Source organism: Bidens hawaiensis, unplaced genomic scaffold, assembly GCF_021521415.1.
Source record: "Bidens hawaiensis isolate Kalapana, Puna unplaced genomic scaffold, B.hawaiensis_p1.1 tig00002343_1, whole genome shotgun sequence".
Lineage (NCBI taxonomy): Eukaryota > Viridiplantae > Streptophyta > Magnoliopsida > Asterales > Asteraceae > Bidens > Bidens hawaiensis.
Window position 1 is genome coordinate 2,059,735 of NW_027491127.1, and position 27,950 is coordinate 2,087,684.

The 27,950-nt window shown below is 36.9% G+C and overlaps 1 protein-coding gene across 3 annotated transcripts; it reads right to left on the reverse strand.

Annotated features, from left to right (window-relative positions):
* Window positions 1-2,116: 2,116 nt before the first annotated feature.
* Window positions 2,117-26,411, reverse strand: LOC143618945 (increased DNA methylation 1-like). Of its 3 annotated transcripts, XM_077090996.1 has the most exons (21): window positions 26,289-26,411; window positions 22,657-22,766; window positions 20,554-20,725; window positions 18,922-19,001; window positions 18,082-18,155; window positions 17,862-17,951; window positions 17,701-17,772; window positions 13,212-13,301; window positions 13,023-13,104; window positions 12,877-12,936; window positions 12,757-12,809; window positions 12,503-12,672; window positions 12,024-12,420; window positions 11,875-11,938; window positions 11,731-11,787; window positions 11,399-11,644; window positions 11,218-11,282; window positions 11,070-11,126; window positions 10,889-10,982; window positions 2,499-2,639; window positions 2,117-2,410 (listed from the first exon to the last, which is right to left on the reverse strand). In XM_077090996.1, the coding sequence occupies exons 3-21, from the start codon at window positions 20,642-20,644 to the stop codon at window positions 2,312-2,314; spliced, it is 2,082 nt and encodes a 693-aa protein (XP_076947111.1). In that variant the 5' UTR covers window positions 20,645-20,725; window positions 22,657-22,766; window positions 26,289-26,411; the 3' UTR covers window positions 2,117-2,311. The 3 variants fall into 3 exon arrangements, with proteins under 3 accessions (XP_076947111.1, XP_076947112.1, XP_076947113.1); XM_077090997.1 differs by lacking the exons at window positions 22,657-22,766; window positions 26,289-26,411 and adding an exon at window positions 21,051-21,656; XM_077090998.1 differs by lacking the exons at window positions 13,212-13,301; window positions 17,701-17,772; window positions 22,657-22,766.
* Between the last annotated feature and the right edge of the window lie 1,539 nt (window positions 26,412-27,950).

Sequence of the window (27,950 nt, forward strand, 5' to 3'; positions counted from 1 at the left end):
GATATCAAACGTTTCTTCAAACTTGGAATAACCCTCACGTCTTTCAAAGTCCAAGAAGTACCGGCTGAAGTTATCAAATCAACGTCTCCCATACCCGTAACCTCTAAAATATCATCATTCGCTAGTCGAACCTTTCCAAAATCCCCAAATTTAAGATTCTTCATCGTTTCACTACAGTGAGTAGCATGAAACGATGCACCAGAATCCATCACCCAAGCATCAACGCTACTCTCAACACTACAAACCAAAGCCTCATCACTACTGACCCCGTCATCTGTGTCGTCTTCTGTAACGTTCACCTCTTTCTTACCATTCGGACACTGATTCCTGAAGTGTCCTTTCTCTTTACAACCCCAACATTCAATATCCTTACGAGTCTTAGACTGACTCCTCTTCCTGCTCCCACTGCCTCGCTGTTTTCCCCTACCTCTACCTTCTGTGACTAGCATATTGCCTGATGATTCACCTGAACTTCTGCGTCTTGAATCTTCTCCCAGAATCAGATCTCGAATCCCATCGAAAGTAATATTTGTAGACGAACTACAAACTGCAGTCACTGTTTGCGACCAACTGTCGGGCAAAGAGGATAATAACAAGAGGCCTTGAACTTCATCATCAAACTTAATGTCAACTGACACTAAGCGGGACAAGATCGAATTAAGATTATTGATATGAGTTGTAACTGACCCACCCTCTTTCATTCTTGTTGTCACTAGCTCTCGGATAAGATAGACTTTATTCGCTGCCGAAGGCTTCTCATACATGTTGGATAGTGCGTCCATCATACCACGGGCTGTGGTTTCTTTCATGACGTTAAACGCCACATCTTCCGACAACGACAATGTAATACAAGCCCTAGCTTTCTTGTCTAACTTCTTCCAATCTGCTTCTGACAACTTTTCTGGTTTTTCATCCTCAAGTACTACATCCAAGTCTTTCTGACAAAGTAGTGCCTCAATCTGCATCTTCCACCAACCGAACTTCTGTCCGTCAAACTTCTGTATCGAAACCTTTCCGTCTTCTGCCATGGCAATGACTAAAACGAAAAACTGGATAAAACAGAGACAGACACAGCAACACGAGCCTGAACTTAACGATTGTTCTACTGAACTCTGTTAAAAAATCAACCTATTTATACGCAGCGGAATATCGAACTGAAAATCAGAAACTGAAACTTTAAACTGAAACGATAAAACCTGACAAACGCGGTTGGCACTGGTTCTCCGTTTCTTTAACGCTTCTTCTGACTTGACAACGATTATTCAACTAAAATAGGATCTTGATTAACGCGTTCCTGGCTCGTACTTTGCAAAATATGATCTCGTCCCAAAGAAAATATATGAATTTTACCCAAATAATTGTTTATTGTCTAAAGTGCTAGGCCCTCTCAAAAAATTAAACAATCTGGATAAAGTTGGTGGCCATTGAACTCCCTTGTCAACAAAATAATATTGTTTTTCCTTGTCTTTTTCTAGTCTGGCATGAATCTCAAGAGAAAAATAATAATACAAACCCTTCTTTTCTTCTCTGTTCAAACGCCACTAGCGGAAACAAAAGAGACAACCTGGAATCGAACAATACAATGCTTACAGCTTTCAAACGGAACCAACAAAAAAACGCAGATCGCGCGGGCTGGGTTTAGTAGCGGCGAAACGACGGCGGAAACCCTAACGGCGATCGGAAAACCGTAGGCGGCGGCGGAACCCTAGCGCAGTAAGGTGGCGGCGGCTGGATGGTTTGGCGGCGACTCGGCTGGTTCAACGTGTTCTTCGCGTGATCTGAACCTAAGCTCTAGATACCACTTGTTAGGATTAAACGCACACACGAAACCGAACACACACACGAAACCGATAAACGAACACGAGGATTTAACGTGGTTCGGTCTAAACTGACCTACGTTCACGGGTGGCAACTAGGTATATCTTTATTGAGTGACAAATATTACAAGTACATAATGTTATTTATATAGAGACTGAACTAGGGTTAGTAAATTATTATGCAAGAAATCTAAACCGGGCCGGGCTTGGGCCCGACCGCCCACACCCGTCTCCTCTTTTGACTTCATATAATAAACCGGGCCAACAAGGCCTACGAACCCAACAGTATCTTACCGGTCCCAGCAGTTAGCAGGGTGAGTTTTCGAGTGAGGATATCAAAGTTATCAAAAATAAAAAAGTAGGATGCAAACCAAAAGATCCAGATCTTGATAAACATTCAAACAGCAAACATTCAAATCTTGATCCAAATCAAAGCCATTAAACATATCTTAAAAAGTCAACATCATTTAGAGACTAGAAAACGACTGACAGCTTCACATACTAGACACGATACCTTGCGGGACGTCCCTTTGTAGCAAGATTGTGTCCTGAAACGCCACCATCGATGTGTATGTATCCCTATAATTCTCTAGCTAAAACCCGACCAAACCACACACACGTGAGTTGTACATCTTTCAAATGAAGAAAATTTCAAGCAAAACACATAAGAAAACAACATACTGTTTTCAGGGGTATTTCGGTAAAACCAAAACTTTTTATCCACATGCTCTTGGCATCGATGGCGGCCGGAATCACGATCTTCTTAACTCGTAGCAGAGAAAGCATACTCTCGAAACACGCCATGAAAACTTGGAAGTAGCCCTGGAAAAATTTAGTTTAACATTTTTCACAAAGTGTTTGTTGATTTATTTTGTACGCGAGTTGATTCTGTTGGACTCGGTCTGCCCAAGAGACATATTAAATTGATGTGGCTAGTACGTTATGATCCAAGTCGGGTCATACCCAATAACAAGCTAGACAAACACCGATAATATTCGTTCATATATGATGTAATCATAACAAATGAATATTAACACTTGAGTTATTTGGAAAGGGGTTTCTAAATAAAATGTACTTGTGTAATAAACAAATCATATGGATGATTTATGTTTTATAAAAGAACATTACATAGTGTTATTTAAGTTGGTTAAATAACAATATGTGAATAATAATAACCAAGCATGTCTCTTAACATATAATAGGTTTTATAAGTTATAAGTTATAAACTTATAAAAGTATATATGTATGGATATATATATATATATGTTTAAAGTTTTATAAAAGAAAAAGATAATAACTCTTTCAAATGTAATATTATTATATGTTTGAGTGGAGACATGCAAGGTGAGTGGAGACATGCAATGGTTATTATTGGTGGAGAGAAAGATGCCTTTAAATAAAACCAAGTCTTTCTCTTTCATTCCTTCATAACACACATAATTTCCAAGTAAACTTTTCTCTCTTCCTCTCTTGGGTATTTTCATCCAACATAAGAAAAGAAGAAAATTTCAAGTGCAAATCCTAGCTAGAAGTGGTGTGTTGTTGAAGCTTGGGGTATGCTAGCTTGAGGAGCTTCCATATTCAAGTTCTTACATTTCAATCATCATCTCTTTCACCCGGTTTTGTCATATTGAAAGGTAGTAGTAACATGCATGGACTTATAGTGACATGCATGTATTTGATAGTGTGTAATTCGTATTTGGATCCGGGTTTGGGTTTTGCATGTTTAAAATTGGTTTTATACATATCATATTAACAAGATTTAAAACTTTTATATCTGCTGCGTTTTTGGTAAAATAGGGATTTTATCGCTTTGATAATCTTGTTAAAACCCAACAATGGCATCAAGAGCCGCTTATACGAATGCATGCTTCATTAGACCCAAAATTTTTCGGGTTTATGGTGGGTTTCACCATTTGGCCGAAACTTTTTGGGGTTTTGGTTACCCCATGGTTTTTCAAGGTTATACTTTACATGCATGTGGTAATCTTGAAAAACCAAGTCATTTGGATGATTGTTTAGTTTGTTTGGACAAAACCCGAAACTTTCGGTTTGCTTAAGCTTTGGCTGAAAGTTTTGAGGCAAAAAGGGGAACCATTTTGGTCTTGTATTATTGCATATTTGGATGTGTAATAGATGTTCATAACCTAGCCATGGCCTTGTGTTTGGTTGAATGATTGTGTTGGTTGTTTGTTCATTCGATTTGGTTGTAATATTTATTTGGGTTTGTAATCTATTTATTCATTCATATGGCTTGTAATAATAAGTAGATTAGATGTATTTCTTTTACTAGAAAAATGTATTAGGATATATTTTGTAAAAGAAGATGCATGGATGGAAGCCCAAATAAAATGATGAAGACCACAACACCGGGAGTAAACACTTGGAGCATATGGATGCGGAATCAAGTGGGAGTTCACCGACACAAGTGCATGTTCTTTTGGGTCCCTTAGGAGAGACTTTTTGACACACTTGTCTTCGGTCAACAAGTGTGGTCAATATTAGGAGGCTATGGTTATGAACTTGTGGTTGTGTATATTTTGTGCTTGCATGGTTGATTTACTTATTATTTGCAATATGGTTTGCTTAACAACTTAAAATCAACTAGCATAAAATTGGTTCCTTAGAAATCGTTAGGTAATAAAAATTGGTTTTATTAATAACTAATGATTTCATAATAAAAATGGGTTTTATTAATTGGAACTTTGAAAATGGGTTTTTCAACTAAGTACCATACATTTTAATGCATGCAAATGAAAGGTACAATAAATAGTTTTCCAATCTAGAATTTAGAAAACTAAAATCCCTTTTTAAAAACAAGTTAAACACCATCCTTTTATACGACACTTAAGTCACTTGTAGACTTGAAAGTGAGTTGGGATCACCTAAGCACTTTTAAGAAAACTTGTGATCTTGAGGTGATTTTACAAGTACTTTTGGCATTAGGATCACCTAACCACTTGTATGAGTAAACTCACACGTGTGTATAAGTAGGACGACTTGATTTGAAACCGTGACTATAGGATCACCTTAACATGGCGTTCAAAGGTGTTGATGGGATTTAACATACCAACTAAACATATGATGTTTAACCGATCCCATAAAACTAGAAGTTGCAAAGGATTGCAATTGTCAAACGTTGACTACCTTGTTAATTCGAATAGTAGGATAAAGGTCACCTAACTACTATTTGAATGAAACGTTGGGTTCTAGATTTTAATCAATAATTGTCTTGGAGACATTTAAAGGGTATTAAAGATTAAAATTTTATTAATATCGAAAATACTAATTTGAACTTTGTTAAAATTCTTTTAGATGGCCGCAAACAACGCACCGAACTCAATTATCCCACACGTGCATAATCTATCACTAAGATCCATTCTGGATAAGGATCGTCTAAACTTTAACAACTTCATGGATTGGTATCGAAACTTGAGAATTGTTCTCAAGCAAGAAAAGAAGTCTTATATTTTAGACGATCCTATTCCCGATGAACCCGATGTCAATAACTTGGATGCCTATGCGGATTGGTTAAAATACACCGAGGATTCGGTGCAAGTTTCTTGCCTCATGTTGGGAACAATGATTCCCGAGATCCAAAAGGATTTCGAGAATCATGGGGCGTATGACATGATAACCCAACTTAAGGAAATGTTCCTTACTCAAGCTCAGGTTGAGCGATTCGAAACGGTTCGAGCGCTTCATGCATGTCATATGGAAGAAACCCAATCTGTTTCATCTTATGTGCTTAAGATGAAGAGCCACATTGATCGGCTTGAACGGCTTAACTGTCACGTCTCAAAAGAGTTAGCCATGGATTTAATCCTAAATGGCTTAATTAAAAGGTTTGAGACATTCGTCATGAACTACAACATGAATGGATGGGACAAAAGCATTGGTGAGCTTCACGCAATGCTTAAGACAGCCGAGGCCGGCATGGGTAAAAAGGTTTTACCCGTTCTTGCGATCAATGAGAGTGGCTCAAATAAAAGGCATCACCCGGAACCAAAAGCAAAGGTTGCCGTTGGTAAGGGGCAAGTCAAGAAGGGGTTCAAGGGAAAGGCAAAGGCGGAGCCAAAGCCAAAGAAGCTAAAGGTTAGCGCTGAGGATCCGTGCTTTGGTTGTGGTGAGATAGGTCATTGGATGAGAAACTGTCCGACCTATCTCAAGGAGTTGAAAGCTAAGAGGGATGCGGGGGAAACCTTAGGTACAACTTTCATGATTCACATTGATCTTAATATTATTTCTTCTAACACATGGGTATTGGATACCGGATGTGGAACTCACATATGCAATTCATTGCAGGGGTTCAAAAGAAGAAATGAGGTGAAGAAATGAGATATAAGTCTCTTCATGGGCAATGGAGCAAAGGTTGACGTCCAAGCCCGAGGAGATTATGTTTTAAAGCTTCCAAATGGTTTGGAAATTGTTTTGAAAAACATTTTATATTCCCCTAGTTTGACTAGGAATATTATCTCTGTTTCTGTATTAAGACAATCTGGTTATGACTTTAAGTTTATTGATAATGGTATTTATGTTTTCATGGATAATGTCTTTTATTTTAAAGCGATGCCGTTTTATGGCATTTATGAATTAATTCATGATGACTCATGCATTGATAACTCGTTGTACCAAGCTAACACCAAAAGACTCAAAATGGATTTGAGTAATACTTTTCTTTGGCATTGTCGTCTTGGTCACATAAACAAGAATCGTATTCATATACTTCGAAAGAATGGTCTTTTGAAATCAAATGTTGATTCATTTGATGAATGTGAATCTTGTTTATTGGGAAAGATGACCAAAGAACCCTTTAATGGAACAAATGAAAGGGCGAAAGACTTATTAGGTATCATACATTCGGATGTATGTGGACCTTTTAGGACAATGACAAGAAATGGTGAAAGATACTTCATTACCGTTACCGACGATTATAATCGCTATGGGTATGTGTTCTTGTTAAGACACAAAAATGAGGCCTTTGAAATGTTCAAAGTCTTCCAAAATGAAGTACAAAATCAACTCAACAAAACAATCAAAGTACTACGTTCCGATAGAGGAGGTGAATACCTCAATGATGCGTTTCTAGAACATCTAAGGAGTTGTGGGATTGTCTCACAACTTACTACACCTGGAACACCACAACATAATGGTGTGTCCGAAAGGAGGAATCGAACTTTATTGGACATGGTTCGATCCATGATGGCTAGATGCTCATTACCTCTATCATTTTGGGGTTTCGCTGTGATCTCTGCTGCCCGTATTTTAAATATGGCACCAACCAAGAAAATGGATAGGACACCTTTTGAAATATGGCATGGAAAGGCTCCAAAATTTTCATATTTAAAGGCATGGGGTTGTGAGGCTTATGTTAAGATCTACACCCCTGACAAACTTGAATGTCGATCCACTAAGTGTATATTTGTAGGATATCCTACGGATTCGATGGGATATTATTTCTACAATCCAAGCGAGCATAAAGTGTTTATAGCTCGAAAGGCTAAGTTCTTGGAAAGAAGGTTCCTTATGGAAGGAACTGATAGAACTGTAGAACTCGAAGAGGATCGAGAACTACAAGCCGATACACGTTTGGTTGACACTAGCAATCAACAAGAGGTTGTTGAGGATGATCAAATGGTTGATCAAAACACACAAAACATTCGCAAATCTGGTAGAGTTAGCACCCCACCTGAGAGATATGGATTTTTCATGGATGGATGCTACGTGGTTGATTCGGATGAACCCACCACATACCGAGATGCAATGTCGCAATCTGATTGTGACAAATGGCTAGAAGCCATGAATGTTGAGATGCAATCCATGCATGACAATCAAGTATGGGACTAGGTTGCTCCACCTCTAAATTCCAAGCTGGTTGGAAGTAAGTGGGTTTTCAAGAAGAAAACTGATATGCATGGAAACTTGGATACTTATAAAGCTAGACTTGTAGCAAAGGGTTTCACTCAAACTCAAGGGGTTGATTATGATTAAACTTTCTCGCCCGTGGCGATGCTAAAGTCTATAAGGATATTGTTTGCCATAGCCGCATATTATGACTATGAGATATGGCAAATGGATGTCAAAACTGCTTTTCTAAATGGGCATCTTAATGAAGATGTTTATATGGTTCAGCCTGAAGGTTTTGTCGATCCACAACATCCTAACAAAGTATGCAAGTTGAAGAAATCAATCTATGGATTGAAACAAGCATCCAGAAGTTGGAATCACCGTTTTGATGATGAAGTTAAGAAATTTGGATTCATCAAAAACGCTGATGAAGCTTGTGTGTATAAGAAAGCTAGTGGGAGCATCATAACCTTTCTGGTATTATATGTCGATGACATATTACTATTTGAAAATGACATTCCAACCTTGGAAGGTGTGAAAGCCTGGCTTGGAAGCTGTTTTTCCATAAAGGATCTTGGTGAAGCCGCCTATATTCTGGGAATAAGAATCTATAGGGATAGATCAAGGCGGTTGATAGGTTTGAATCAAAGTGCATACATTGACAAGATCTTGAAAAGGTTCAAGATGGAAAACTCTAAGAAAGGTTTGGTACCTATTCAAAGAGGAACGATGTTGAGTGCTTCTCAATGTCCAAGCTCAAAGGATGAGCAAGACAAAATGAGTGGTATCCCATATGCATCTGCTATAGGATCCATCATGTATGCCATGATTTGCACTAGACCGGATGTGTCATGCGCCTTGAGCATGACAAGTCGATACCAACAAAATCCGGGAACTAGCCATTGGATGGCTGTTAAGAGCATATTGAAATACCTTAGAAGGACTAAGGATATGTTTCTAATATATGGCTCTGGTGAAGAGGAACTCGTTGTAAAGGGTTACACTGATGCGAGTTTCCAAACTGATCGAGATGATTCTCGATCACAATCGGGATACGTTTTCGTTCTCAATGGTGGTGCTGTCTCATGGAAGAGTGCAAAACAAGACGTGGTAGCTTTATCCACCACTGAATCTGAATACATCGCCGCCTCCCTGGCAGCTCAAGAAGCTGCATGGATTAGAAAGTTCATTGCCGATCTAGAAGTGGTTCGTACCATTCAGGACCCTCTAGAGATCTTTTGTGACAACGAGGGTGCGATTGCTCAAATCAAGGAACCCCGCGCACATCAAAAGACTAGGCACATTGAGCGGAGATTCAACTACATAAGGGATGAAGTTGAAAAGGGAAAGATATGTATTCGCAAAGTTCACACTGATCAAAACATTGCGGACCCACTCACGAAACTCCTTGAAAGGCCGAAGCATGAGAGTCATACTTGCGCCTTAGGACTTCGATATTCTAGTGATTGGATTTGATCAAAATTTGTATTTGGATATTGAAACAATTTTATTTTAACTCAATCATATGGTTTTGGTTATGGTCATGTTCCATTTAGTATGTTTAAATCCGTGAATAATTTGAATTATTCTAAACGTCCGTAGTCGTTTATATTTGTAGGAACAAATGTGAAAGTAAGACTATTATGAACTTGGATTTGTAGATATTCATGAGGTATGAATATAGCAAAGGGTTGCTGCCAAGGTTCATAGATATTTATGGGATAAATATTGGACTGACCCGCTCTCAATTTTACTGCATGGAATCCTTGGGATTTGTGATCATAAGTAAATTTGAGTAAAGGCGAACTTCATAGTATCCTCGAACCTGAGATACATATTGGGTCTTGATATTCATCGACTATTATGCTTTGACTTAGTTCTTCGCTGCTCTGAAATATGTCAGTACATAAGGCTAAGCTCAAGCATAGTACAAGGTGATAGTGAGAGACGTATGTAGTCAATATGGGATTTGTCCCTCTTATTCGTTGAGAGTTAAATGTCTAAGGCCTGACAAGTTAAAACAACAGAGAATGATCACTCTGTGTCTCTGGATTTAACATGACATTTGTGGCAAAAGGATAAATGATAGTTTCACCAAAATCATTTTCAAGTATGGGACTTGAAAGGGATGATGTTATTGAATGGCACTTCGTCATACGTATTAGGGGTAGTAAACCGTAGTTAGGCGGTATTTGCTACTTGCATCAATCTTCTATGTATCTTGTGCAAGTGGAAGATTGTTGGACTCGGTCTGCCCAAGAGACATATTAAATTGATGTGGCTAGTACGTTATGATCCAAGTCGGGTCATACCCAATAACAAGCTAGACAAACACCGATAATATTCGTTCATATATGATGTAATCATAACAAATGAATATTAACACTTGAGTTATTTGGAAAGGGGTTTCTAAATAAAATGTACTTGTGTAATAAACAAATCATATGGATGATTTATGTTTTATGAAAGAACATTACATAGTGTTATTTAAGTTGGTTAAATAACAATATGTGAATAATAATAACCAAGCATGTCTCTTAACATATAATAGGTTTTATAAGTTATAAGTTATAAACTTATAAAAGTATATATGTATGGATATATATATATATATATGTTTAAAGTTTTATAAAAGAAAAAGATAATAACTCTTTCAAATGTAATATTATTATATGTTTGAGTGGAGACATGCAATGTGAGTGGAGACATGCAATGGTTATTATTGGTGGAGAGAAAGATGCCTTTAAATAAAACCAAGTCTTTCTCTTTCATTCCTTCATAACACACATAATTTCCAAGTAAACTTTTCTCTCTTCCTCTCTTGGGTATTTTCATCCAACATAAGAAAAGAAGAAGAAAATTTCAAGTGCAAATCCTAGCTAGAAGTGGTGTGTTGTTGAAGCTTGGGGTATGCTAGCTTGAGGAGCTTCCATATTCAAGTTCTTACCTTTCAATCATCATCTCTTTCACCCGGTTTTGTCATATTGAAAGGTAGTAGTAACATGCATGGACTTATAGTGACATGCATGTATTTGATAGTGTGTAATTCGTATTTGGATCCGGGTTTGAGTTTTGCATGTTTAAAATTGGTTTTATACATATCGTATTAACAAGATTTAAAACTTTTATATCTGCTGCGTTTTTGGTAAAATAGGGATTTTATCACTTTGATAATCTTGTTAAAACCCAACAGATTCAACAACTCAAATTAAATATTAACGCACCTTCCGTCGGTCACATTCTCTGGTTCCAACGAGGGAAAGTTCTGCAAATTCACGCCCATATACGCGGAACAAGCCAGCTGTAACCACTTCTTGACTGCCAAATCAGAATAATATATGCATTACAATTCAAAGAAGCCAATAAGGACATAAATATATAGAACTATGAGAAGTGTGGCTTTACTCTACTGTCAACAACGCATTATATACTCCAAAGAAGTCGGACGAGCCTATCTCCCCCCTGTTAGTTGGAGAGTTAAAAGTAACATAAAAACACTTGCATCTAAAATTCCGAATAAAAAATAGCAAGTATTTTGAGTTTGAATACATACCCGTTTGCCATTGTCTTGATGAAATCTTCTTGAGTCTCAATATCAGTGATCGGACCGAAGCACTCCTGTTAACATGAATTTGTAACCACAGGATAAATTGTAAAAAATCATCCTTTACAATGAATTTGTAGAATGATAATAATAATAATAATAATAATAATATACAATAATAAAAACTGACACGAAGTATATCAATTGCTTTTGGAATCCACTCCTTATACTCTGCACGAGCATCCTTGCCAGTAAAAGCTAACCAACTCATATCAGCACGTTTCATATTGTCAGCTTCACTACCCTTCAACTTCTCACTGGCTATTTTCATATACATATCCTTAGCCTTCAGCGGTCCAGATTCTACCACCAACTCAATAAGTGAATGAAGGCTCTCACAATCCTTATTGCAGTACCACGCGCCAGCTGGCAGTTTCTACATCACATGAACATACATATCAGATATAACAAAAATTCATTATTACTATATGAAAGGAAAGTAATTTATGCATATTCACTAACCGAGAGAACAACATTCCTGTCTTTCTTTAGACAGCCAATATGAAATTCCTTTTCACACTGTGAGGCATGAAAAAGGTTATAAAGGATAACTTTAATAATAATAATAAGTATAAAATTAAACTAAAGTTGCAACGATCCACAAACCTGCTCACAAACAATAGCCGTCAGATCATTAAAAACACCTTTACCTTCATTATAGTCATATGTTCTGTATATAACAAAGTTATTCAAACAAGATTACATGACTTGATAAACTACAAATAATAATGGTATTTATTGAATAGCAAAGTTACCTGCATAAAACACAAGCAATCTGCTCAACTTCATCCTCAATCTGAATGCCCTGTTCTGCAGTCTTTTCTTTGCCATTCGATCCAGAAACCGTCCCATCATGTACAGCTTTTCCCTTTGGTTTAGAAACCGTCCCATCATGTACAGCTTTTCCCTTTGGTTTAGAAACCGTTCCATCATGTACAGCTTTTCCCTTTGGTTTAGAAACCGTTCCATGATGTACAGCTTTTCCCTTTGGTTTAGAAACTGTTCCATCTTTCAAAGTAATTGCCTCCAGCCCATAAAATGTTTCACCTTCACCTTCAACAGGATTGGCCTTGGGTACCAACCACTTCATAGATAATTGGCATGGTTCGCAAAAGTGTTTCCCGGCTATGAAGATTGCGTCAGACATGCATTCTGTGTGAGCAAAAGAATACGCATTCAATTAAAGATATGATGAAATGACAATTAAAATAATTTCAATATTCAATAACTCTACCTTCATGAAAAGACCTAGGGCATCCATCACAAAACACTAGGTCTCCACTTTTCTGACAAACCGTGCACAGTAGATCATTGTTCTCTACCCTTTTTTGAGAAGTTAGCTTTATATAAGATGCGTATTGAAGGAGCCGCATTTTACTTTCAACCAGGTAGATATGCTGAAATCTGACAATATTAAGAAAAAAAAGATTAATAAGTTATCCTGAAAATTCAAGGAAGCGTGTTCATTTGTTTAGTAGAGAAACTCACGGTTTTTTACATTCGGCCCTGCCAGCATGACTTTCAAACATTGTGGGGCTAACCTATTGAAAAATTATAAAAGTTATTTTATCTTATACGCTAAGAGTCAAAAGCTCAAAACACAATTACCGCATCGTTGCAGTGATAGCAGAATATCTTGCGTCCCTTTGTAGAACCCTTTAACAGTTTCTGTCAATAAAAGAATATTAGTTCATTGAAATTATAATAAAATATAGTTGCATACAATTAGCACTTGTGTTAAAGAAATTCACTACCTTCCCTTTAGATATATAAATTACTTCAAGTCCATCAGGTAATTTTTTATCCTGGAGTACCAACTTATGCTTCTTTCGATCCCTAGAAAATTGAAAACATCATAAAAAAGACACGCGGAAAAAAAAAAGTTTGTTTCCTGAACAATGATGTATGATTAATGAGGTAACTGATTATCATCAAAAACCAACTTGGATGTTATTCTTGGATCATTCTTTTCTTCTGAGGTCTTTTTAGTTGAGTTCTTGTGTGATCTCTTTTTGGAAGTAGACTCTGATGATCTGAATCAACAAAAAAAACAAAGATTAATTTATATGAGCATTGTCTTTGTAAAGAAGATGGTTGTAGTGAAAGTAATGTTTATTACTTGAAGGTGTGTGAAATACATAAACAACTACATCTATTTATACACAAATAAACCCTAGCTATCAACCCATAAAAGGCCCATGGGCTTTAGCCAACTATATGGGCTAAAACCCTAATTATAACTAAATACAACTAACACTCCTCCTCAAGTTGGAGCATAGATGTTAATCATGCCCAACTTGTTACAAATAAAATCTATCTGAGCTTTCCGGAGCGGTTTAGTTAGAATGTCTGCTAGCTGAAAATTTGTCTTCACATGAACTGGTTGAATGGAAGGAGGATCAGTTTGTGTGCCTACTACTCGATCTCTGATAAGGTGGCAGTCGACCTCAATATGTTTTGTCCTCTCATGAAATACTTGATTCTTGGCTATGTGAATGGCTGACTGACTATCACAGTATAACCTCATCAAGTCATTAGAAACAACCCCGAGCTCTCTGAGAAGACGACGAACCCATGTCATCTCTGATGTTACATCTGCCATGGCTCTATACTCCGATTCGGCACTCGACCGGGAAACCATGTGTTGCTTCTTACTCTTCCATGATACAAGATTTCCTCCAACAAACACACAATATCCGGTGGTAGATCGTCGAGAAATCGGACAACCTGCCCAATCTGCATCTGAGAACCCTGATATCCGACCATCTCCTTCTTCCGTGAAGGCACCTACACGACAATGACCCTGATCGGAGTATAATATACCCAAGCCAGGTGAGGTCTTAAGATATCTTAAGACACGAAGGGCAGCATCCCAGTGACCGGTGTATGGTGTAGCCATAAATTGGCTCAGAACACTGACAGTAAAGGAGATATCCGGTCGTGTGACGGTTAAATAATTAAGTTTACCAACCAACCGTCTGTATTGCTCAGGATCTTTCATTGGATCTCCTTCCTTTGGGAGGAGTTTCTTTGTAGGAAGCATTGGGGTATCAACAGGTTTACAACCCAGTAAGCCACATTCAGTTAACATATCAAGAACATACTTTCGTTGGGAGAGAAGTATTCCTTGTGGAGAGCGGGATACTTCTATGCCAAGGAAATACCTCAATCGACCTAAGTCGCTGACCTGAAACTGAGACTGAAGAAACTGCTTGAGTTCGATAATCCCGACCTCGTCATCACCTGTGATTATAATGTCATCCACATAAACAACTACGATAATCCTCTTTCCTTTCTGGTGTCTAAAGAAGACAGAGTGATCGTAGGCACTCCGAGTCATCCCAAACTGTCCCATAACACTAGAGAATCGACCAAACCATACCCTGGGAGACTGTTTAAGACCATATAGAGAACGACGTAGCCTGCAAACTTTCGAGGCCTCCTCCTCAACAACGAACCCTGGGGGCTGCTCCATATATACCTCCTCCTCAAGAACACCACTAAGAAAGGCGTTCTTGACATCAAGCTGGTGGAGCGGCCAATGATTAATGGCAGCAAGAGCAATACAAATACAGACAGATGGCATTTTAGCAACCGGAGAGAAGGTTTCATCGTAATCAATGCCATATGCCTGAGAATACCCTTTTGCAACCAACCGAGCCTTTAAGCGGTGTAAGGAGCCATCCGGGTGTAGTTTAACCGTAAACACCCAACGACAACCAACAATACGCTTCCCTTTAGGAAGTGTTTCAAGATCCCAGGTATGATTGGACTTTAGAGCCCCAATTTCATCTTCCATAGCCTGTCTCCATCCTGGGTGAGCGAGAGCGCTCGTCACATTATTGGGAATCGGGTAGGAATCAAGGGTAGTGGTGTACGCATGAGATTCAGGAGATAGGTGGGTGTAGGCAACATAGTCCTGAATTGGGTAACGAGTACATTTCCGGGGTTCCTTGCGAAAGGAAATAGGTATATCGGGAAGTGGGGCACCAGGAGGATCATAAACGGGAGTATCAGAGGTTGTTGGATCGGGTAAGGATGTATTAGTGAGAGGTGTGGATTGCTCATATGTAACGGAGTATCAGAGGGTATTTCGGGGTTGTGGCCAGGGTGTGAATCAAGAGTCGCTGATGTTTGACCCCTACCCCGCCTAGCATATGTGAAAAGCAGTGGCGGAGATTCTGTCGGTGGGTCGGAATCAGTAGAGATTGGATCGGTAAAAGGAATTGACACAGGAATGGTGGGGATGAAGGGAGATGTGGGTATATCGAGGTCGGGAAACAGGTCAGAAACAGGAGTGGAACACTCGGGAAAGTAAGGAGACTCGTGAAAAGTGACATCGGCACTGGTAAAGTATCGGTGAAGTGATGGGCTATAGCATCGATACCCTTTTTGAACCCGTGAGTAACCAAGAAAGACACAACGAATGGCTCGAGGATCAAGTTTGATGGTTTTTGGACTATGGTCATGAACATAGGCGACGCAACCAAATACTTTAGGTGCGAGAGGAAATGGATCATCGTTGGGAAATAGTACAGAAAACGGTGTTTTACCATGAAGAACGGTTGAGGGCATGCGGTTAATCAGATATGTGGCAGTGAGAACGGCATCTCCCCAAAAACGATGAGGAACACGTGATTGGATCATGATTGTGCGAGCAACATCCAATATGTGACGATTTTTGCGTTCGGACACACCATTTTGTTGAGATGTATAAGCACACGATGATTCATGAATAATGCCGTTGGTTTTTAAGTATGAAGAAAAGTCGGTGGAAAAATATTCTTTAGCATTATCAGATCGTAAAGTTTTAATGGTGGTGTTAAATTGGTTTTGAACATAAGCATTAAATTTTCGAAATATGGAAAATACCTCACTACGAGATTTCAACAAATAAACCCAAGTAGTGCGAGAATAGTCATCAATAAAGGTAATAAAATATTCAAAACCCAACGTAGATTTGATAGGGCAAGGACCCCATACATCAGAATGCAACAGTTCAAAACAAGAACTGACTCGATTGGGCACCCTAGGGGGATAGGGACGCCTGGTATGTTTACCAAGTTGACAAGACTCACAATGAAAATTAAAAGACGAAAGTGGTAAATCTGGTCGCATTTGCCTCAGAACCGCTGTAGAGGGATGACCTAACCGACAATGAGCCTCCCTGACAGCGGAATCACATAAGTTTGCTACAGGATGCGAAAACGGGGATATACGATAGAGACCTGATTCAAAACCAGTACCAATTACCCAATTTGTTCCTAGTTCATGAAAAACGCAGTGAGTTGGGTAAAAGGTCACAGAACAGTTGTTTTGTTTGGTAATCTGACTCACTGAACAAAGACGGGTAGGAAATTTAGGAACAAATAGGATAGAAGACAGTTTTAGGTTTTCCGAGTTACTGATGGATCCTATGCCGAGAACGGGACATGAAGATCCATCGGCAACACGTACCGGTGCATGGGAAACATTTTGAAGACTAGAAAAAATACCCCGATTCCCAGTCATGTGATGTGTGGCTCCAGAATCAATCACCCATGATAAGTCAAGGCTAGAAGGTTTACCTGAATGTGCCGAGCTGGTTTGAGGATGAGGCAACTGGGAGGTAAGAAACCGTTGAATAAGATCATGCTCCTCTTTAGTAAATGTATACATGTATGTATTTTCGCCCATAGTGATACACGAAACTGAAAATTGACTGTGAACAGTAGTAACAAGTGCGGGTGGAGGGCGGGAACAGATTCCGGCGTAAACAGTTACTCGTCGTGAACAGTTAATCCCGGCAGCGAACAGTAATTTCGGCAGCGAACAGTAATTCCGGCAGCGAACAGTAACTTCCGGCAGTGAACAGAAATTCCGGCAGTGAACAGTGACTTCCGGCAGTGAACAGTGACTTCCGGCGTTAAACAGTAATTTCCGGCGTGAACAGTGTTTTCCGTCGTGAACCGTATTTTCCGGCGTGAACAGTGTTTTCCGGCGTGAACAGTGTTTGTCAGTGAACAATAGTTTCACGGTCGAAAAGAAAAAAAAAGATTTCGTGACAGGACAGAACAACAAGGCAGGAGCTTGTTTCAGATCTGAAGGCTGCTGGTGACGGCTGGTCAGACTCAGGTTCGGGTCAGATCGCGGCTAGGGTTTGGATCGAGAGCCGTAGCTCTGATACCATGTAAAGAAGATGGTTATAGTGAAAGTAATGTTTATTACTTGAAGGTGTGTAAAATACATAAACTACATCTATTTATACACAAATAAACCCTAGCTATCAACCCATAAAAGGCCCATGGGCTTTAGCCAACTATATGGGCTAAAACCCTAATTATAACTAAATACAACTAACAGTCTTTAACGGACTCACGCCATAAAAATGTCAAAACAGAGATGGACATTATGAGGTCTGGCCTATCTTGTTGAGTTTAAAAGAAAACTCACATTTTCATCACATTCGTGAGACTCTGATCTTCAAGCTCAAGCATATCAATATCCATAATACCCAAGTTAAAACTGTGTAAACATCAAAGGATGACAAAAAGTTAATTTCCTGAACGATGATGTATGATTAATGAGGTAACTGATTATCATCAAAAACCAACTTGGATGTCATTCTTGGATCATTCTTTTCATTTGAGGTCTTTTTAGCTGAGTTCTTGTGTGATCTCTTTTTGGAAGTAGACTCTGATGATCTGAACCAACAAAAAACAAAGATTAATTTATATGAGTATTGTCTTTAACGGACTCACGCCATAAAAATGTCAAAACAGAGATGGACATTATGAGGTCTGGTCTATCTTGTTGAGTTTAAAAAAAACTCACATTTTCATCACATTCGTGAGACTCTGATCTTCAAGCTCAAGCACATCAGTATCCATAATACCAAAGTCATAAAACTGTGTAAACATCAAAGGATGACAAGGAAAAGAGGTATTAGAAAGGCCATAAACTTGATATTGTCTTCTATAAATAAAGAATAGAAATAGACAAGTAGTTGCCTAAATATAATAAAATTTTCAATTTCTCTTTTATCAACTGTTTACAAAATGAAATTGACGGGTTAGTAACTGCAAACTTGTTTTGGGGACCAAAATTTGCAGATATGCCAACCTTTAATCAATTTACTTCAAATCTAAACCTTAAATGAACTACATATGCTGATGTATTAAATAAAAACTCTAGCTTCAAAGTTAAATTACAACATGACTGAAAACTTTAATTTGGTAGAGCAAGAAAAGAAAGAGATATTTACCAAAGATGAAAGCTTTACGAGAAATAAGGACTCCGTTTTTAAAAAGAACTACGCTTCAAACATTAAGCGATTGACATCAATACTGATTCGATTTCATTAAAATTGACAATTACACTAGATCTTTACAACAATCAATACACACTGAAAAATGTTGACACTAAATTAGCAACAAATCCATATAAGCACTCCTTTATGAGGTGTAATTGAACACTTGTTTGCGGATAAATATCCAATAAACCAGATCGATAAGTAAACTTCCATCCCTACATCCGATTTCAACGATAGCTTCAATTATAGAAAATTATTGGCTTATAGATTCAGAAAAATCGGATCATGTAGTATATACACGATCCCAATAGAGAATGAAATAAACGCAGACAACAGATGCATAGAGTGGAGAATCGGTATACCTTGGATGCAGATGGAAGAGAGAGACGATCGGTCATCGGTGGCACCGCTGCGATGAGAAGGGGCTGATGAAATACAAACCCTAAAAAGGCAGGAATAAAGTCGACTGTGTGACGGGGGGCTATTTAAAGCACTCACTAAAATGAAATTTTGTCTTTAAAGGACTCGAACACCCAACCACATTGTCAAATCATAAACCCAAACACAGGTTTTTAAGTGTAAACATGTTTACAAAAGACTTAAAATGTAAAATTTTTATTTTCAAATTTGAAATCTCATTTTTTATAATACACAAGAATATAAAATTTCTTATTGTAGAGGGTCAACTATAAGCAATAAAAATGTTTCAAAATGAGAAATTGTTCATTACAATCAATGCATAAAACTTATACCCAAAATTTATTACATATATGGTCTTATCATCATCATCATCGTACTCAGTAAATCCCACCAATAGCAAAGCTATGGTAGGTTCTGAGGAGGGTAAGATGTAGACAGCCTTAGATCTACCCAGTAGGAATAGAGAGGCTGCTTCCGGTGAGACCCACAGCTCGATAGTAGTTTTGCATCAAGCCTTAGGCATAAAGCACATAACACTCAACCATCGGTCGATTAGTGCATGCACCCTTGTCTATCGGCTATCAACGCCACCACATGATGCATGATTAACCTTCCGTCACTTTTAACTTTATTTTCACTAAATTAGTAAAAAAAAACACCCTACCATAGCATTGCTATTGGTGGGATATACTGAGTACGATGATGATGATGATGATGATGATAGTAAAAAAAAACGTCAAAAGTAGTGCAATTTCATCCCCCCCCCCCCCGCGGACCCACACATACATACATTATATGTGCACACCGCAAACAGGGCGTTACATAAATGGTCTTATGTTATTTGAAAAGGAGGTAAGGCAAGACCTATGAACTTGCAAACAAACAAGCATACCCAGTAAAATCTCACTCATAGCAGAGCTATTTATAGAGTTTGGGGCGGGTGGGATGAAGGCAAACTTTTCCTCTATGCCAGGGGATAAAGAGGTGCTCCGATTGAGACCCCAACTAAAACCATTTTTAACATGTACAATATAAAATAGTAATCCAGCTAACGTGGCGAATCATATTTTTATGCAACGAAAAATAAATAGAAAACATACAAAATAAATACTACTAAAATAATGGGTATAAAAACTTATTAGATAACATTGACCGAGGTATCTCATAAGTTCTACCTACTATTGTATTTGAACCAATGACTCTGGCTACACTAGAAATAAAAAATAGCATACTTATGAGTGTGAAGTATAGATGCAAGCTTGCTATTTCAAGAAAATTGAAAAGTATTCTTAAGGGAGTGAAGTTGAGAGGTCTTAAACAGTATGCTTACATATTGTTTTACTTTAAATTAATCTATCAATCAGTGGATAGAATCTTTGCAACCTACAATTGCCAATTTATATACCATGAAATTTCATCCACACTTCAAGCCAATATGTAACCACAAAATGGACAATAATACCCTAAACTTCTATGAAAGGGCCTTAGTTACGTGTACTTATTCAATGTCAAATCTATACTAACAAGATATTCAGGAGTGCGATCGTTATAAAGAACAAGTTGTAATTTGGTACCTAATAACTTGTAAAGAATATTGGATGCCATAGTAGAATTTGTTATGCATTTTAATGTCGCAAGCATGAAAGAAGAGATAGCTTCCTTCATCTACATCTCTCATTTTTATGGAGTTTAAAATCCGCTAAGATCAATCCATCTCCAAATCCCAAAAGGAGTTGCAGGTTGTCACTACAAAATACAAAACATAAAATATCAAAAGATTGGTACCTTTTCTTCTAAAAATATCAAATTGTATTCCAAATAAACATTTTTGTCCCATAACTCAAGATAAAAATGGTTAGCCTTGGGCCTAGGCGCAAGGCTCTTAAAAAGCAAGGGCCCAAGATAAGCAAGGCGCATAACATAAACATTCCATTTTTGGGGGTTTTGGCATGTTTTAGGCTTGTTAGGGCTAGTTTTGGTTGATTCCAAGTAATTTTTGGATGTTTCAAGCTGGCTTGCCCAAAATTTTGCATAATTTTAACAAAACTTCAAGATTTGGCCAAAATTTTACCCGAATGTCGCCAGAGCGCCTGAATGGCAGCAAGGCGTTTCCCCACGCATCGCCTCGCCATCGCATGAAGGCCTAGGCCCCAAAGAGCTTTTGATGACATAGTCCCCTAAATTTAACTACTGCATGATTAGGCGCACACCCGAATGCTTTTGACAACATAGTCCTGTATATTAAACTCCTACATGACTTTATAAAATAGTCAGCGCCTACAATGTTGTTGGACTTGAATCATCATTTCCATGAAACTGCTATAATCTTTAGTCTTATTAGTGTCATCAAAATTTGATTTAGGACTGAGATAAATAAACAATGGAGCTAAATGTGCCTCTTTTCGAGATGCATAGAAAATATAAGAACTAAACATTAAAAATGATCTAAAGTTTAAACAATCATGCTTTTAAAGCATACCATTAAATGCATGGAAGAGAATTTACGTGCCTGATTTGATGTTTATACTGATATAATAAATTACCTCCTAAATCATACATCAACACGTAAGAAAGTAAATTTTTGGGTATTCCAGAAGAATAACTGATGAAACTAGAGTGCAAAAAAAAAGTATGTGGAAAGGTGTCGATTTTTTTGCTCTGGGCTTCTTTTCCTTATTGTTGGGCTTTCTTTTCCTTATTGTCAGGCTTTCTTTTCTCTTTTGTTTTGGGCTGTATTTTCCTATTTGGACTCTGTTTTACTGTTGAGCTTATTTAATCAAGTAGAATTACTATAATATACAACTAATTATAATTGATTTTTTGATGGTATACCGTATTAAAAGGTTTTAAAAATTTTTAATGTTAGGTGGATGATTTTAATTGCTAATTATATTAGGTTTTTAATTAAATTTAGGGACTAGTATTACTTTCTGTGCCTATTACGAAAAGAGCCCGCGGAAGAAATGAATGTTATGGACAATTCCTTGAGCTGAGGAAAATGAAGGAATCAATTCTTTTCAATGCCATCCATTTCTCAACAAAACAGGTTAAGGAATGGACTTCAAATTCATATTCCAATTCCACTAAATCTTTCAATAGCTAGATGTATGTAACAGTGTGTATACTTCTCAGTAAGTGCATAATGTGCATGTAGCGTGTTACATGAAAATAGAGAAATGCGGGATATTAAGTAAAAAAAGCAAATACTATGTAGATTTAACAAGTCATTTACCAAGTGATGGCACGCAAATAATGGCTGACTTGTTCATCAATTATCATGCTCTTATAAATTTAGAGAGAAACGATCAACTGCATTATCTTTAATGAAATTAAGCAAAATATTTTAGCGAAAAACTGCGAGAACCCAATTTTAAGCATATATTTTCAACACGTAATCAATTTTAAGCACAAAAGAAACACTTGTAGGTTGTACATTGAACTATTGAAGATAATAGCATGTAGTGGGAGACTAAAGAGGTGGTTAATAAGACGTTTTATGTATCACGTTTAAAGCAATAGGCATAAATATCTATGCAATTTTCATCTGTCTCTACTTAAAATTGGTTATATATTGACCATACCCCTGAGTATATAAAACATAAATCACCATACTAGAATCTCAACACAACAAAATGTCCCAAAAAAGTTGCAGTGCTAAAAGGTTTAAGCAACAATACCTCATTAGCACAACTGCAAGGCAAGTGGTGTTTTGGCATTGCATTCACAACGTTGCATCGTATACTGATCCCCTCGAGCAACATTACCCCTTGCTTCCTAACTTTAGAACCTTGAATAAATCAAGAGGATAAGTTATGTGATCTATTAAAATAATTGTGGTATAAAGACTTAAAAGTCTCCATAATTGTATGTACCTCTCTTTGATCCATACAAGCATACACACCACCAACCTTTTGCATTTTACCATAATACCCTCACACCACCAAAATCATGTGCATGGTACACCACTGTCAAAAGGTGATGGTATTATGGTCATAAAAAAATAAAAAAAATAAAAACATGTTTTATGGACCTAAAAAAGTTGTGTATAAATCACCTCCCATAAAGAAAAGCAAGCTAAAGGACTTTTTTTTTACATAATATTGTGCATTTAGAAAGAATTGCACGCGTGTATATATAGTGATGCGTAATGCATTTATTTAATAACCAATACTATGTTAAGAACCGCATAAACACATGTACATAGTGCTTGAATTAAAAGGGTAAAATTGAAAAGAATGCTTTATTTCTCTCTCCCCACTCTTTGGTATAACGATGTGCGCATTTCAAAAGTAAATCTTGAACATATTGAAACACAGACTGTAACACCCCAGCCCGGTTAGGGCTGACGTGTCACTCGATACGATATATAAAAATCCAAATTCAAAAGTTTAAAATCATTCAAAACCCAAAAAGGTTCAAAATCATTGACAACGAAAATAAATAAGTTGTTTCACTCAAAAGAAATTATTTAAGTTCCTCATTTTCCAACTTAAGACTTTTACTTTTACTCTCTTATCACACGTTCCCCGGATTCCCTTGAGTACCTGTAACAATTTAAAGGAAACACAAAACAAAAGAAATACGAATGAGCCAAAAATTGCCCGGTAACGGAAAGAACAATAGTATAGGTAAGGACAGACGTAAGAAAATAAATATACGGACTTCAATTCAAACTCAAAACCAACCTTTTTACCGAAAACATATACTTAATAAAATTCGGAGGTATGATCCGACACTTGGCCAGAACATAATCAAACGCATACGAAAACATATCAGAACTATAACAGAAACACCCAGAGCCAGAAACATATAACATATAACTTGTAACATATAACGTGTGACGTGTAACATATAACTGAACTAGGATCGATCCATACGCCCTTAAACGGCCAAAGTACTACCAAAGTACTAGTTAGAGACGCCGTGAACTTTTAAAACACACTGTCACGAAAAGTGTTGCTCGGGTAACAGAGTACTAAAACTGAAAGGCAGTATAACTACCTGACATATAACATATTAACGAAAATTCATATTATTATTCATAGGAACATGCAATAATGAACTAGTAACCAAAACGGATAGTTAAGCAAAACTATATAAAAGTTGACAACATATAAAATGTCCAAAGACCCAACGGATCATATCGATAGAGACAACTTGGTGGTACTAAAATATGAAATACCGAAAGTCCGTACTACAAAGTAACGGATTAGAATTTATACTTATGAGTAAACGAAAACGACGTGACGGGATATAATTAATACTAAGAGTGAACGAAACCAGAAACCGTACAACAAAGTAACGGACTATAATTAATACTAAGAGTAACAAAAACAGAAACCGTACACTACGAGAACGGTGAAAACAATATAAAGCTAAAAGAAGAGAAACACGGAATCCGTACCTTATACGATGAGTACAAACACAGTGAATAAGTACTTCTTAACCGACACGCGATCCTACAATATTTTGGTATTCATGTACTAATTAAATATTTGGTGTTGTTTACTGTATATGTATCGATTTACACTATAGCTAATCAATCCAGTAGTTATGTTATAAAGTTTAACTGGGATTGCATCTCTTTGAGTTTTCAAAAGATATTTTATAAAGTAGTTTATTTAAATACCCCATTTGCATATTTTTACATAATATTAAGCAGTATATTATCACCAGTGCTTTGTCAACTTTTCCAAAACACTTTTAAGGTTGGTTATAGAGTCCAAGACACTTTATTTATTTATTCCTTTAAAAAAAAAAAGACAATCAGTTTGGTTCGCAAAGTGTGGTTTTAACATGTAACATTCAGTTTGAAAACAATTGAATTAACAAATGATCATAGGGTGAAAACTGTTTCCAAAAATTATTAAACCTTGCTCCATGCATCTTTTAACACATTAATTTTATATTTTGGGTAATTCGTTCAAAACGGTAGAAACAAAACAGAGAACATAAATCAATCGCGTGTTAGGCTGTTACCTTCGATGGTGGCTACAACGACGTGGATTCATGGCGGTGACACTCAACGAGTTCCCGGTGACAGCGACTTAATATAGAAAAGTGGAGGCGAGCGGTGGTGCGTGGCTACCAGCGGCGTCGGCGAAAGCTCGTGTAGCGGTGGCTGCGGCGACACTCGTGATTCCGGTGTAGGTGGTGTAACTCGGAAAAACTTGCGGTAGTTCTCCGACAAGCAGTGGTGATGGCTAGCTCCGGCAACTAGACGATGATGACAACTGACACGTACTCGGCAGTGGAGGTGGTGGTACAGTTTCCGGCAAATTCACGGGGCGGCTGCGGTGGGTGTTGGCGGTAGAGAAAAGGTTAAGATTTAAGGTTTTTGGATCAATGAAAATATGTATATATACAGACTATGATCAGATATATAAAGTGTAGGCATGTAAACGAAACGAACGTTCGGTGAACTGTTCATGAACAATTCGGCGGGAAGTTCATTTATGTTCGTTTATTTAATACACGAACAAACATGAACACATGTTCCATTCGTTCATTTATGTTCATGAACATTCATTTATGTTCGTTTATCTATGTTCGTTTATCTAATAATAGAAAATAGTTAAATATTATCTGCATGAGTCATCTACTTAAAAGGTTTTATATTTGTTATATTTGTGTTTATTTAAGTGTGTTCATTTATGTTCGTTTATGTTTGTTTGTGTTCATTTACATTTGTTCATTTACGTTCATTTATCTTTGTTCAGTTATATCCGTTAGATTTTAAATAAACGAACATGAACATAAATATTTGTTCATTTAAGTGTTCGTGTCCGTTTAAAGTTAAATGAACGAACACGAACACGAACATGCCCTTATTCGTTTACAGGCTTTCAATTTTCACATTGATGAATACATCGGTCTCAATCTCTAGGCTCTGCCGAATTTATTTCTCTCCACGAGCATAAAATCTCGTTCGGTAAGTGTTCGTGTACACATTATTTCCTTAACAAACGAACATGAACAAAGTGTTGTTCGGTTCGTTTACAGCCCTAAATTTAAGGTGCAAATGACAACAAACGTTCACAAAAGGACATGAATTGGCATATTTCTGTGTTTAATTCAATTCATAAAGAAACAACAAATAATAATAATAATAATAATAATAATAACAGGTAAACTATAGAAACAACACATGATCATCATCATCATCATAATCATCATCATCATCATCATCATCATAATAATAATAATAATAATAATAATAATAATAATAAGTAAAACTAATAGAAACAACAACAGATAATAATAATAATAATAATAATAATAATAATAACAGTTAGTAGGCAGCAGATACCTTTGAGTTCCAAATTGTTGGCTGTTTGAACCGCCATAGCGTTCGAAAGCAAATGATTCTTCTTCTTCTTCGTTCGAAAATCATGATGAAGAATTAATTCAGTTACATGAAGATGATGATTGATAATATTATGAACACGACACATGGATTGAATTTGAATTTGGGGGTTAGGTTATTATTCCCTTCCATTTCATTTCAATTTTTTATTATATATTTTATAAGTTTTGGGTCAAAACCACCGGTTTTTTTTTACCCTATTACGATCGGTTTTGATTTGGTTTTTTTCAGTTTTTGTTTAGTTTCGGTTCGGTTAAACGGTTTGGAACTGGTGTCAGCGCCGGTTTTGAACTTACGGTTTCAATCGGTTTCAAACCAGTTTCTACATAATCGGTTTCAAGCTGGTTCGGTTTCGGTTTGATTTCCGGGTCGGTCGATTTGGTTAACCGGTTATTTTGCCCACCTCTAGTATCGGGTACTGTATCAAAAGACATGTACCAACTTTTGAGGTTTCGAGATCAGTCCTATTCAGTTCGATACCGGTATTTACAGAATTTTTTGGTTATGGTATTAGTACCAAACCGAGCATTTTTCGGTACCAAGTTATTAGGAAATTCAGGATTGGTGCTGGTATGGTACCGACTACCGAGCTCATCCCTGATTGAATCTATTGAAAGGTTATGACAAATTTATTGATAGTCTATAAAAAGTTGGTTGTAAGTTTTGTCTTGTAAAATTAGTATTCCGGTCGTACATGACTTAACTAATGAAACATGAGTATCAGATAGCTTTATTTCCGGATGGTGAAATATGTAACATGTATACAAACAAATCGTATGATAGGTTACTTACTTACCTTTGTGTTTTGTGTTTATAAATAAAATTTATGTTGTGATTTTCTTTGTAACCGCCATAGTTGTTTACAAAGTAACGAGATAGACATGGCGTTAACTAATTGAACATGAGTATCATATAACTTTCAGGATGGTGAAATATGGAATGTATATACTAGCAAATCATATCTATGGTTACTTATCTATGTGCTTTGTGTTTATGAATAAACTTTCTTTCATAAATTTTCTTTGTAACTGTTATAATTGTTTACAAAGTAACAAGACTGGATCAGACTTGAGATTTTCCTTTGTATACTAAATCTTGTGCGTGTGAAGAGAGAGAAACATTTAAGGTTAGTACTTAGTTTGATATGTTATACATAGAAGTTTTGAGATTACTATCTTGAATATATTGTTTATGAGAACGGTCGACATCTTCGCGATGCACGGCGTTCTTCTTTGGCAATATAGGAGATAACAACAACATAATATGCGTCATAAAGAATTTTCAAAGTATGTAATTGTTTTGTAGTAAGTCGGTTTTGAGTCCATCTTTTGACGGTCATAAGGTTTTCATAACGAGCTTGTAGTTATTGTTTATATTTTTTAGTCGTTTTCATATAACAACTTGATACGCGTGGCTAAGAGTTTTCCGTAACTTGATATGGTTGATGTATTTGTTTATTTTATTTTTCTGATATTTTATTTTAAATCTTAAAGGTTCGGATATCTAGTAATTTCAACCATTTGTGTTTTCCTTAATTTCCATATGCTATGTTTTTGTTTTTCAAAAAAGCTTTTTTTTATGTGTAAGCGTGTTCATAGAAATTTG

Bases quoted from the DNA above. Each gene is read 5' to 3' on its own strand.
- LOC143618945 (XM_077090996.1), bottom strand. From the start codon at position 20,644: ATGAAGGAAGCTATCTCTTCTTTCATGCTTGCGACATTAAAATGCATA. The intron at 19,002-20,553 runs GTACCAAATTAC...CTGCCTTTTTAG, and splicing joins TATTCTTTACAAGTTATTAG to GGTTTGTATTTCATCAGCCC. The intron at 13,302-17,700 runs GTGAGTTTTCTT...TTGTTGATTCAG, and splicing joins CTCACGAATGTGATGAAAAT to ATCATCAGAGTCTACTTCCA.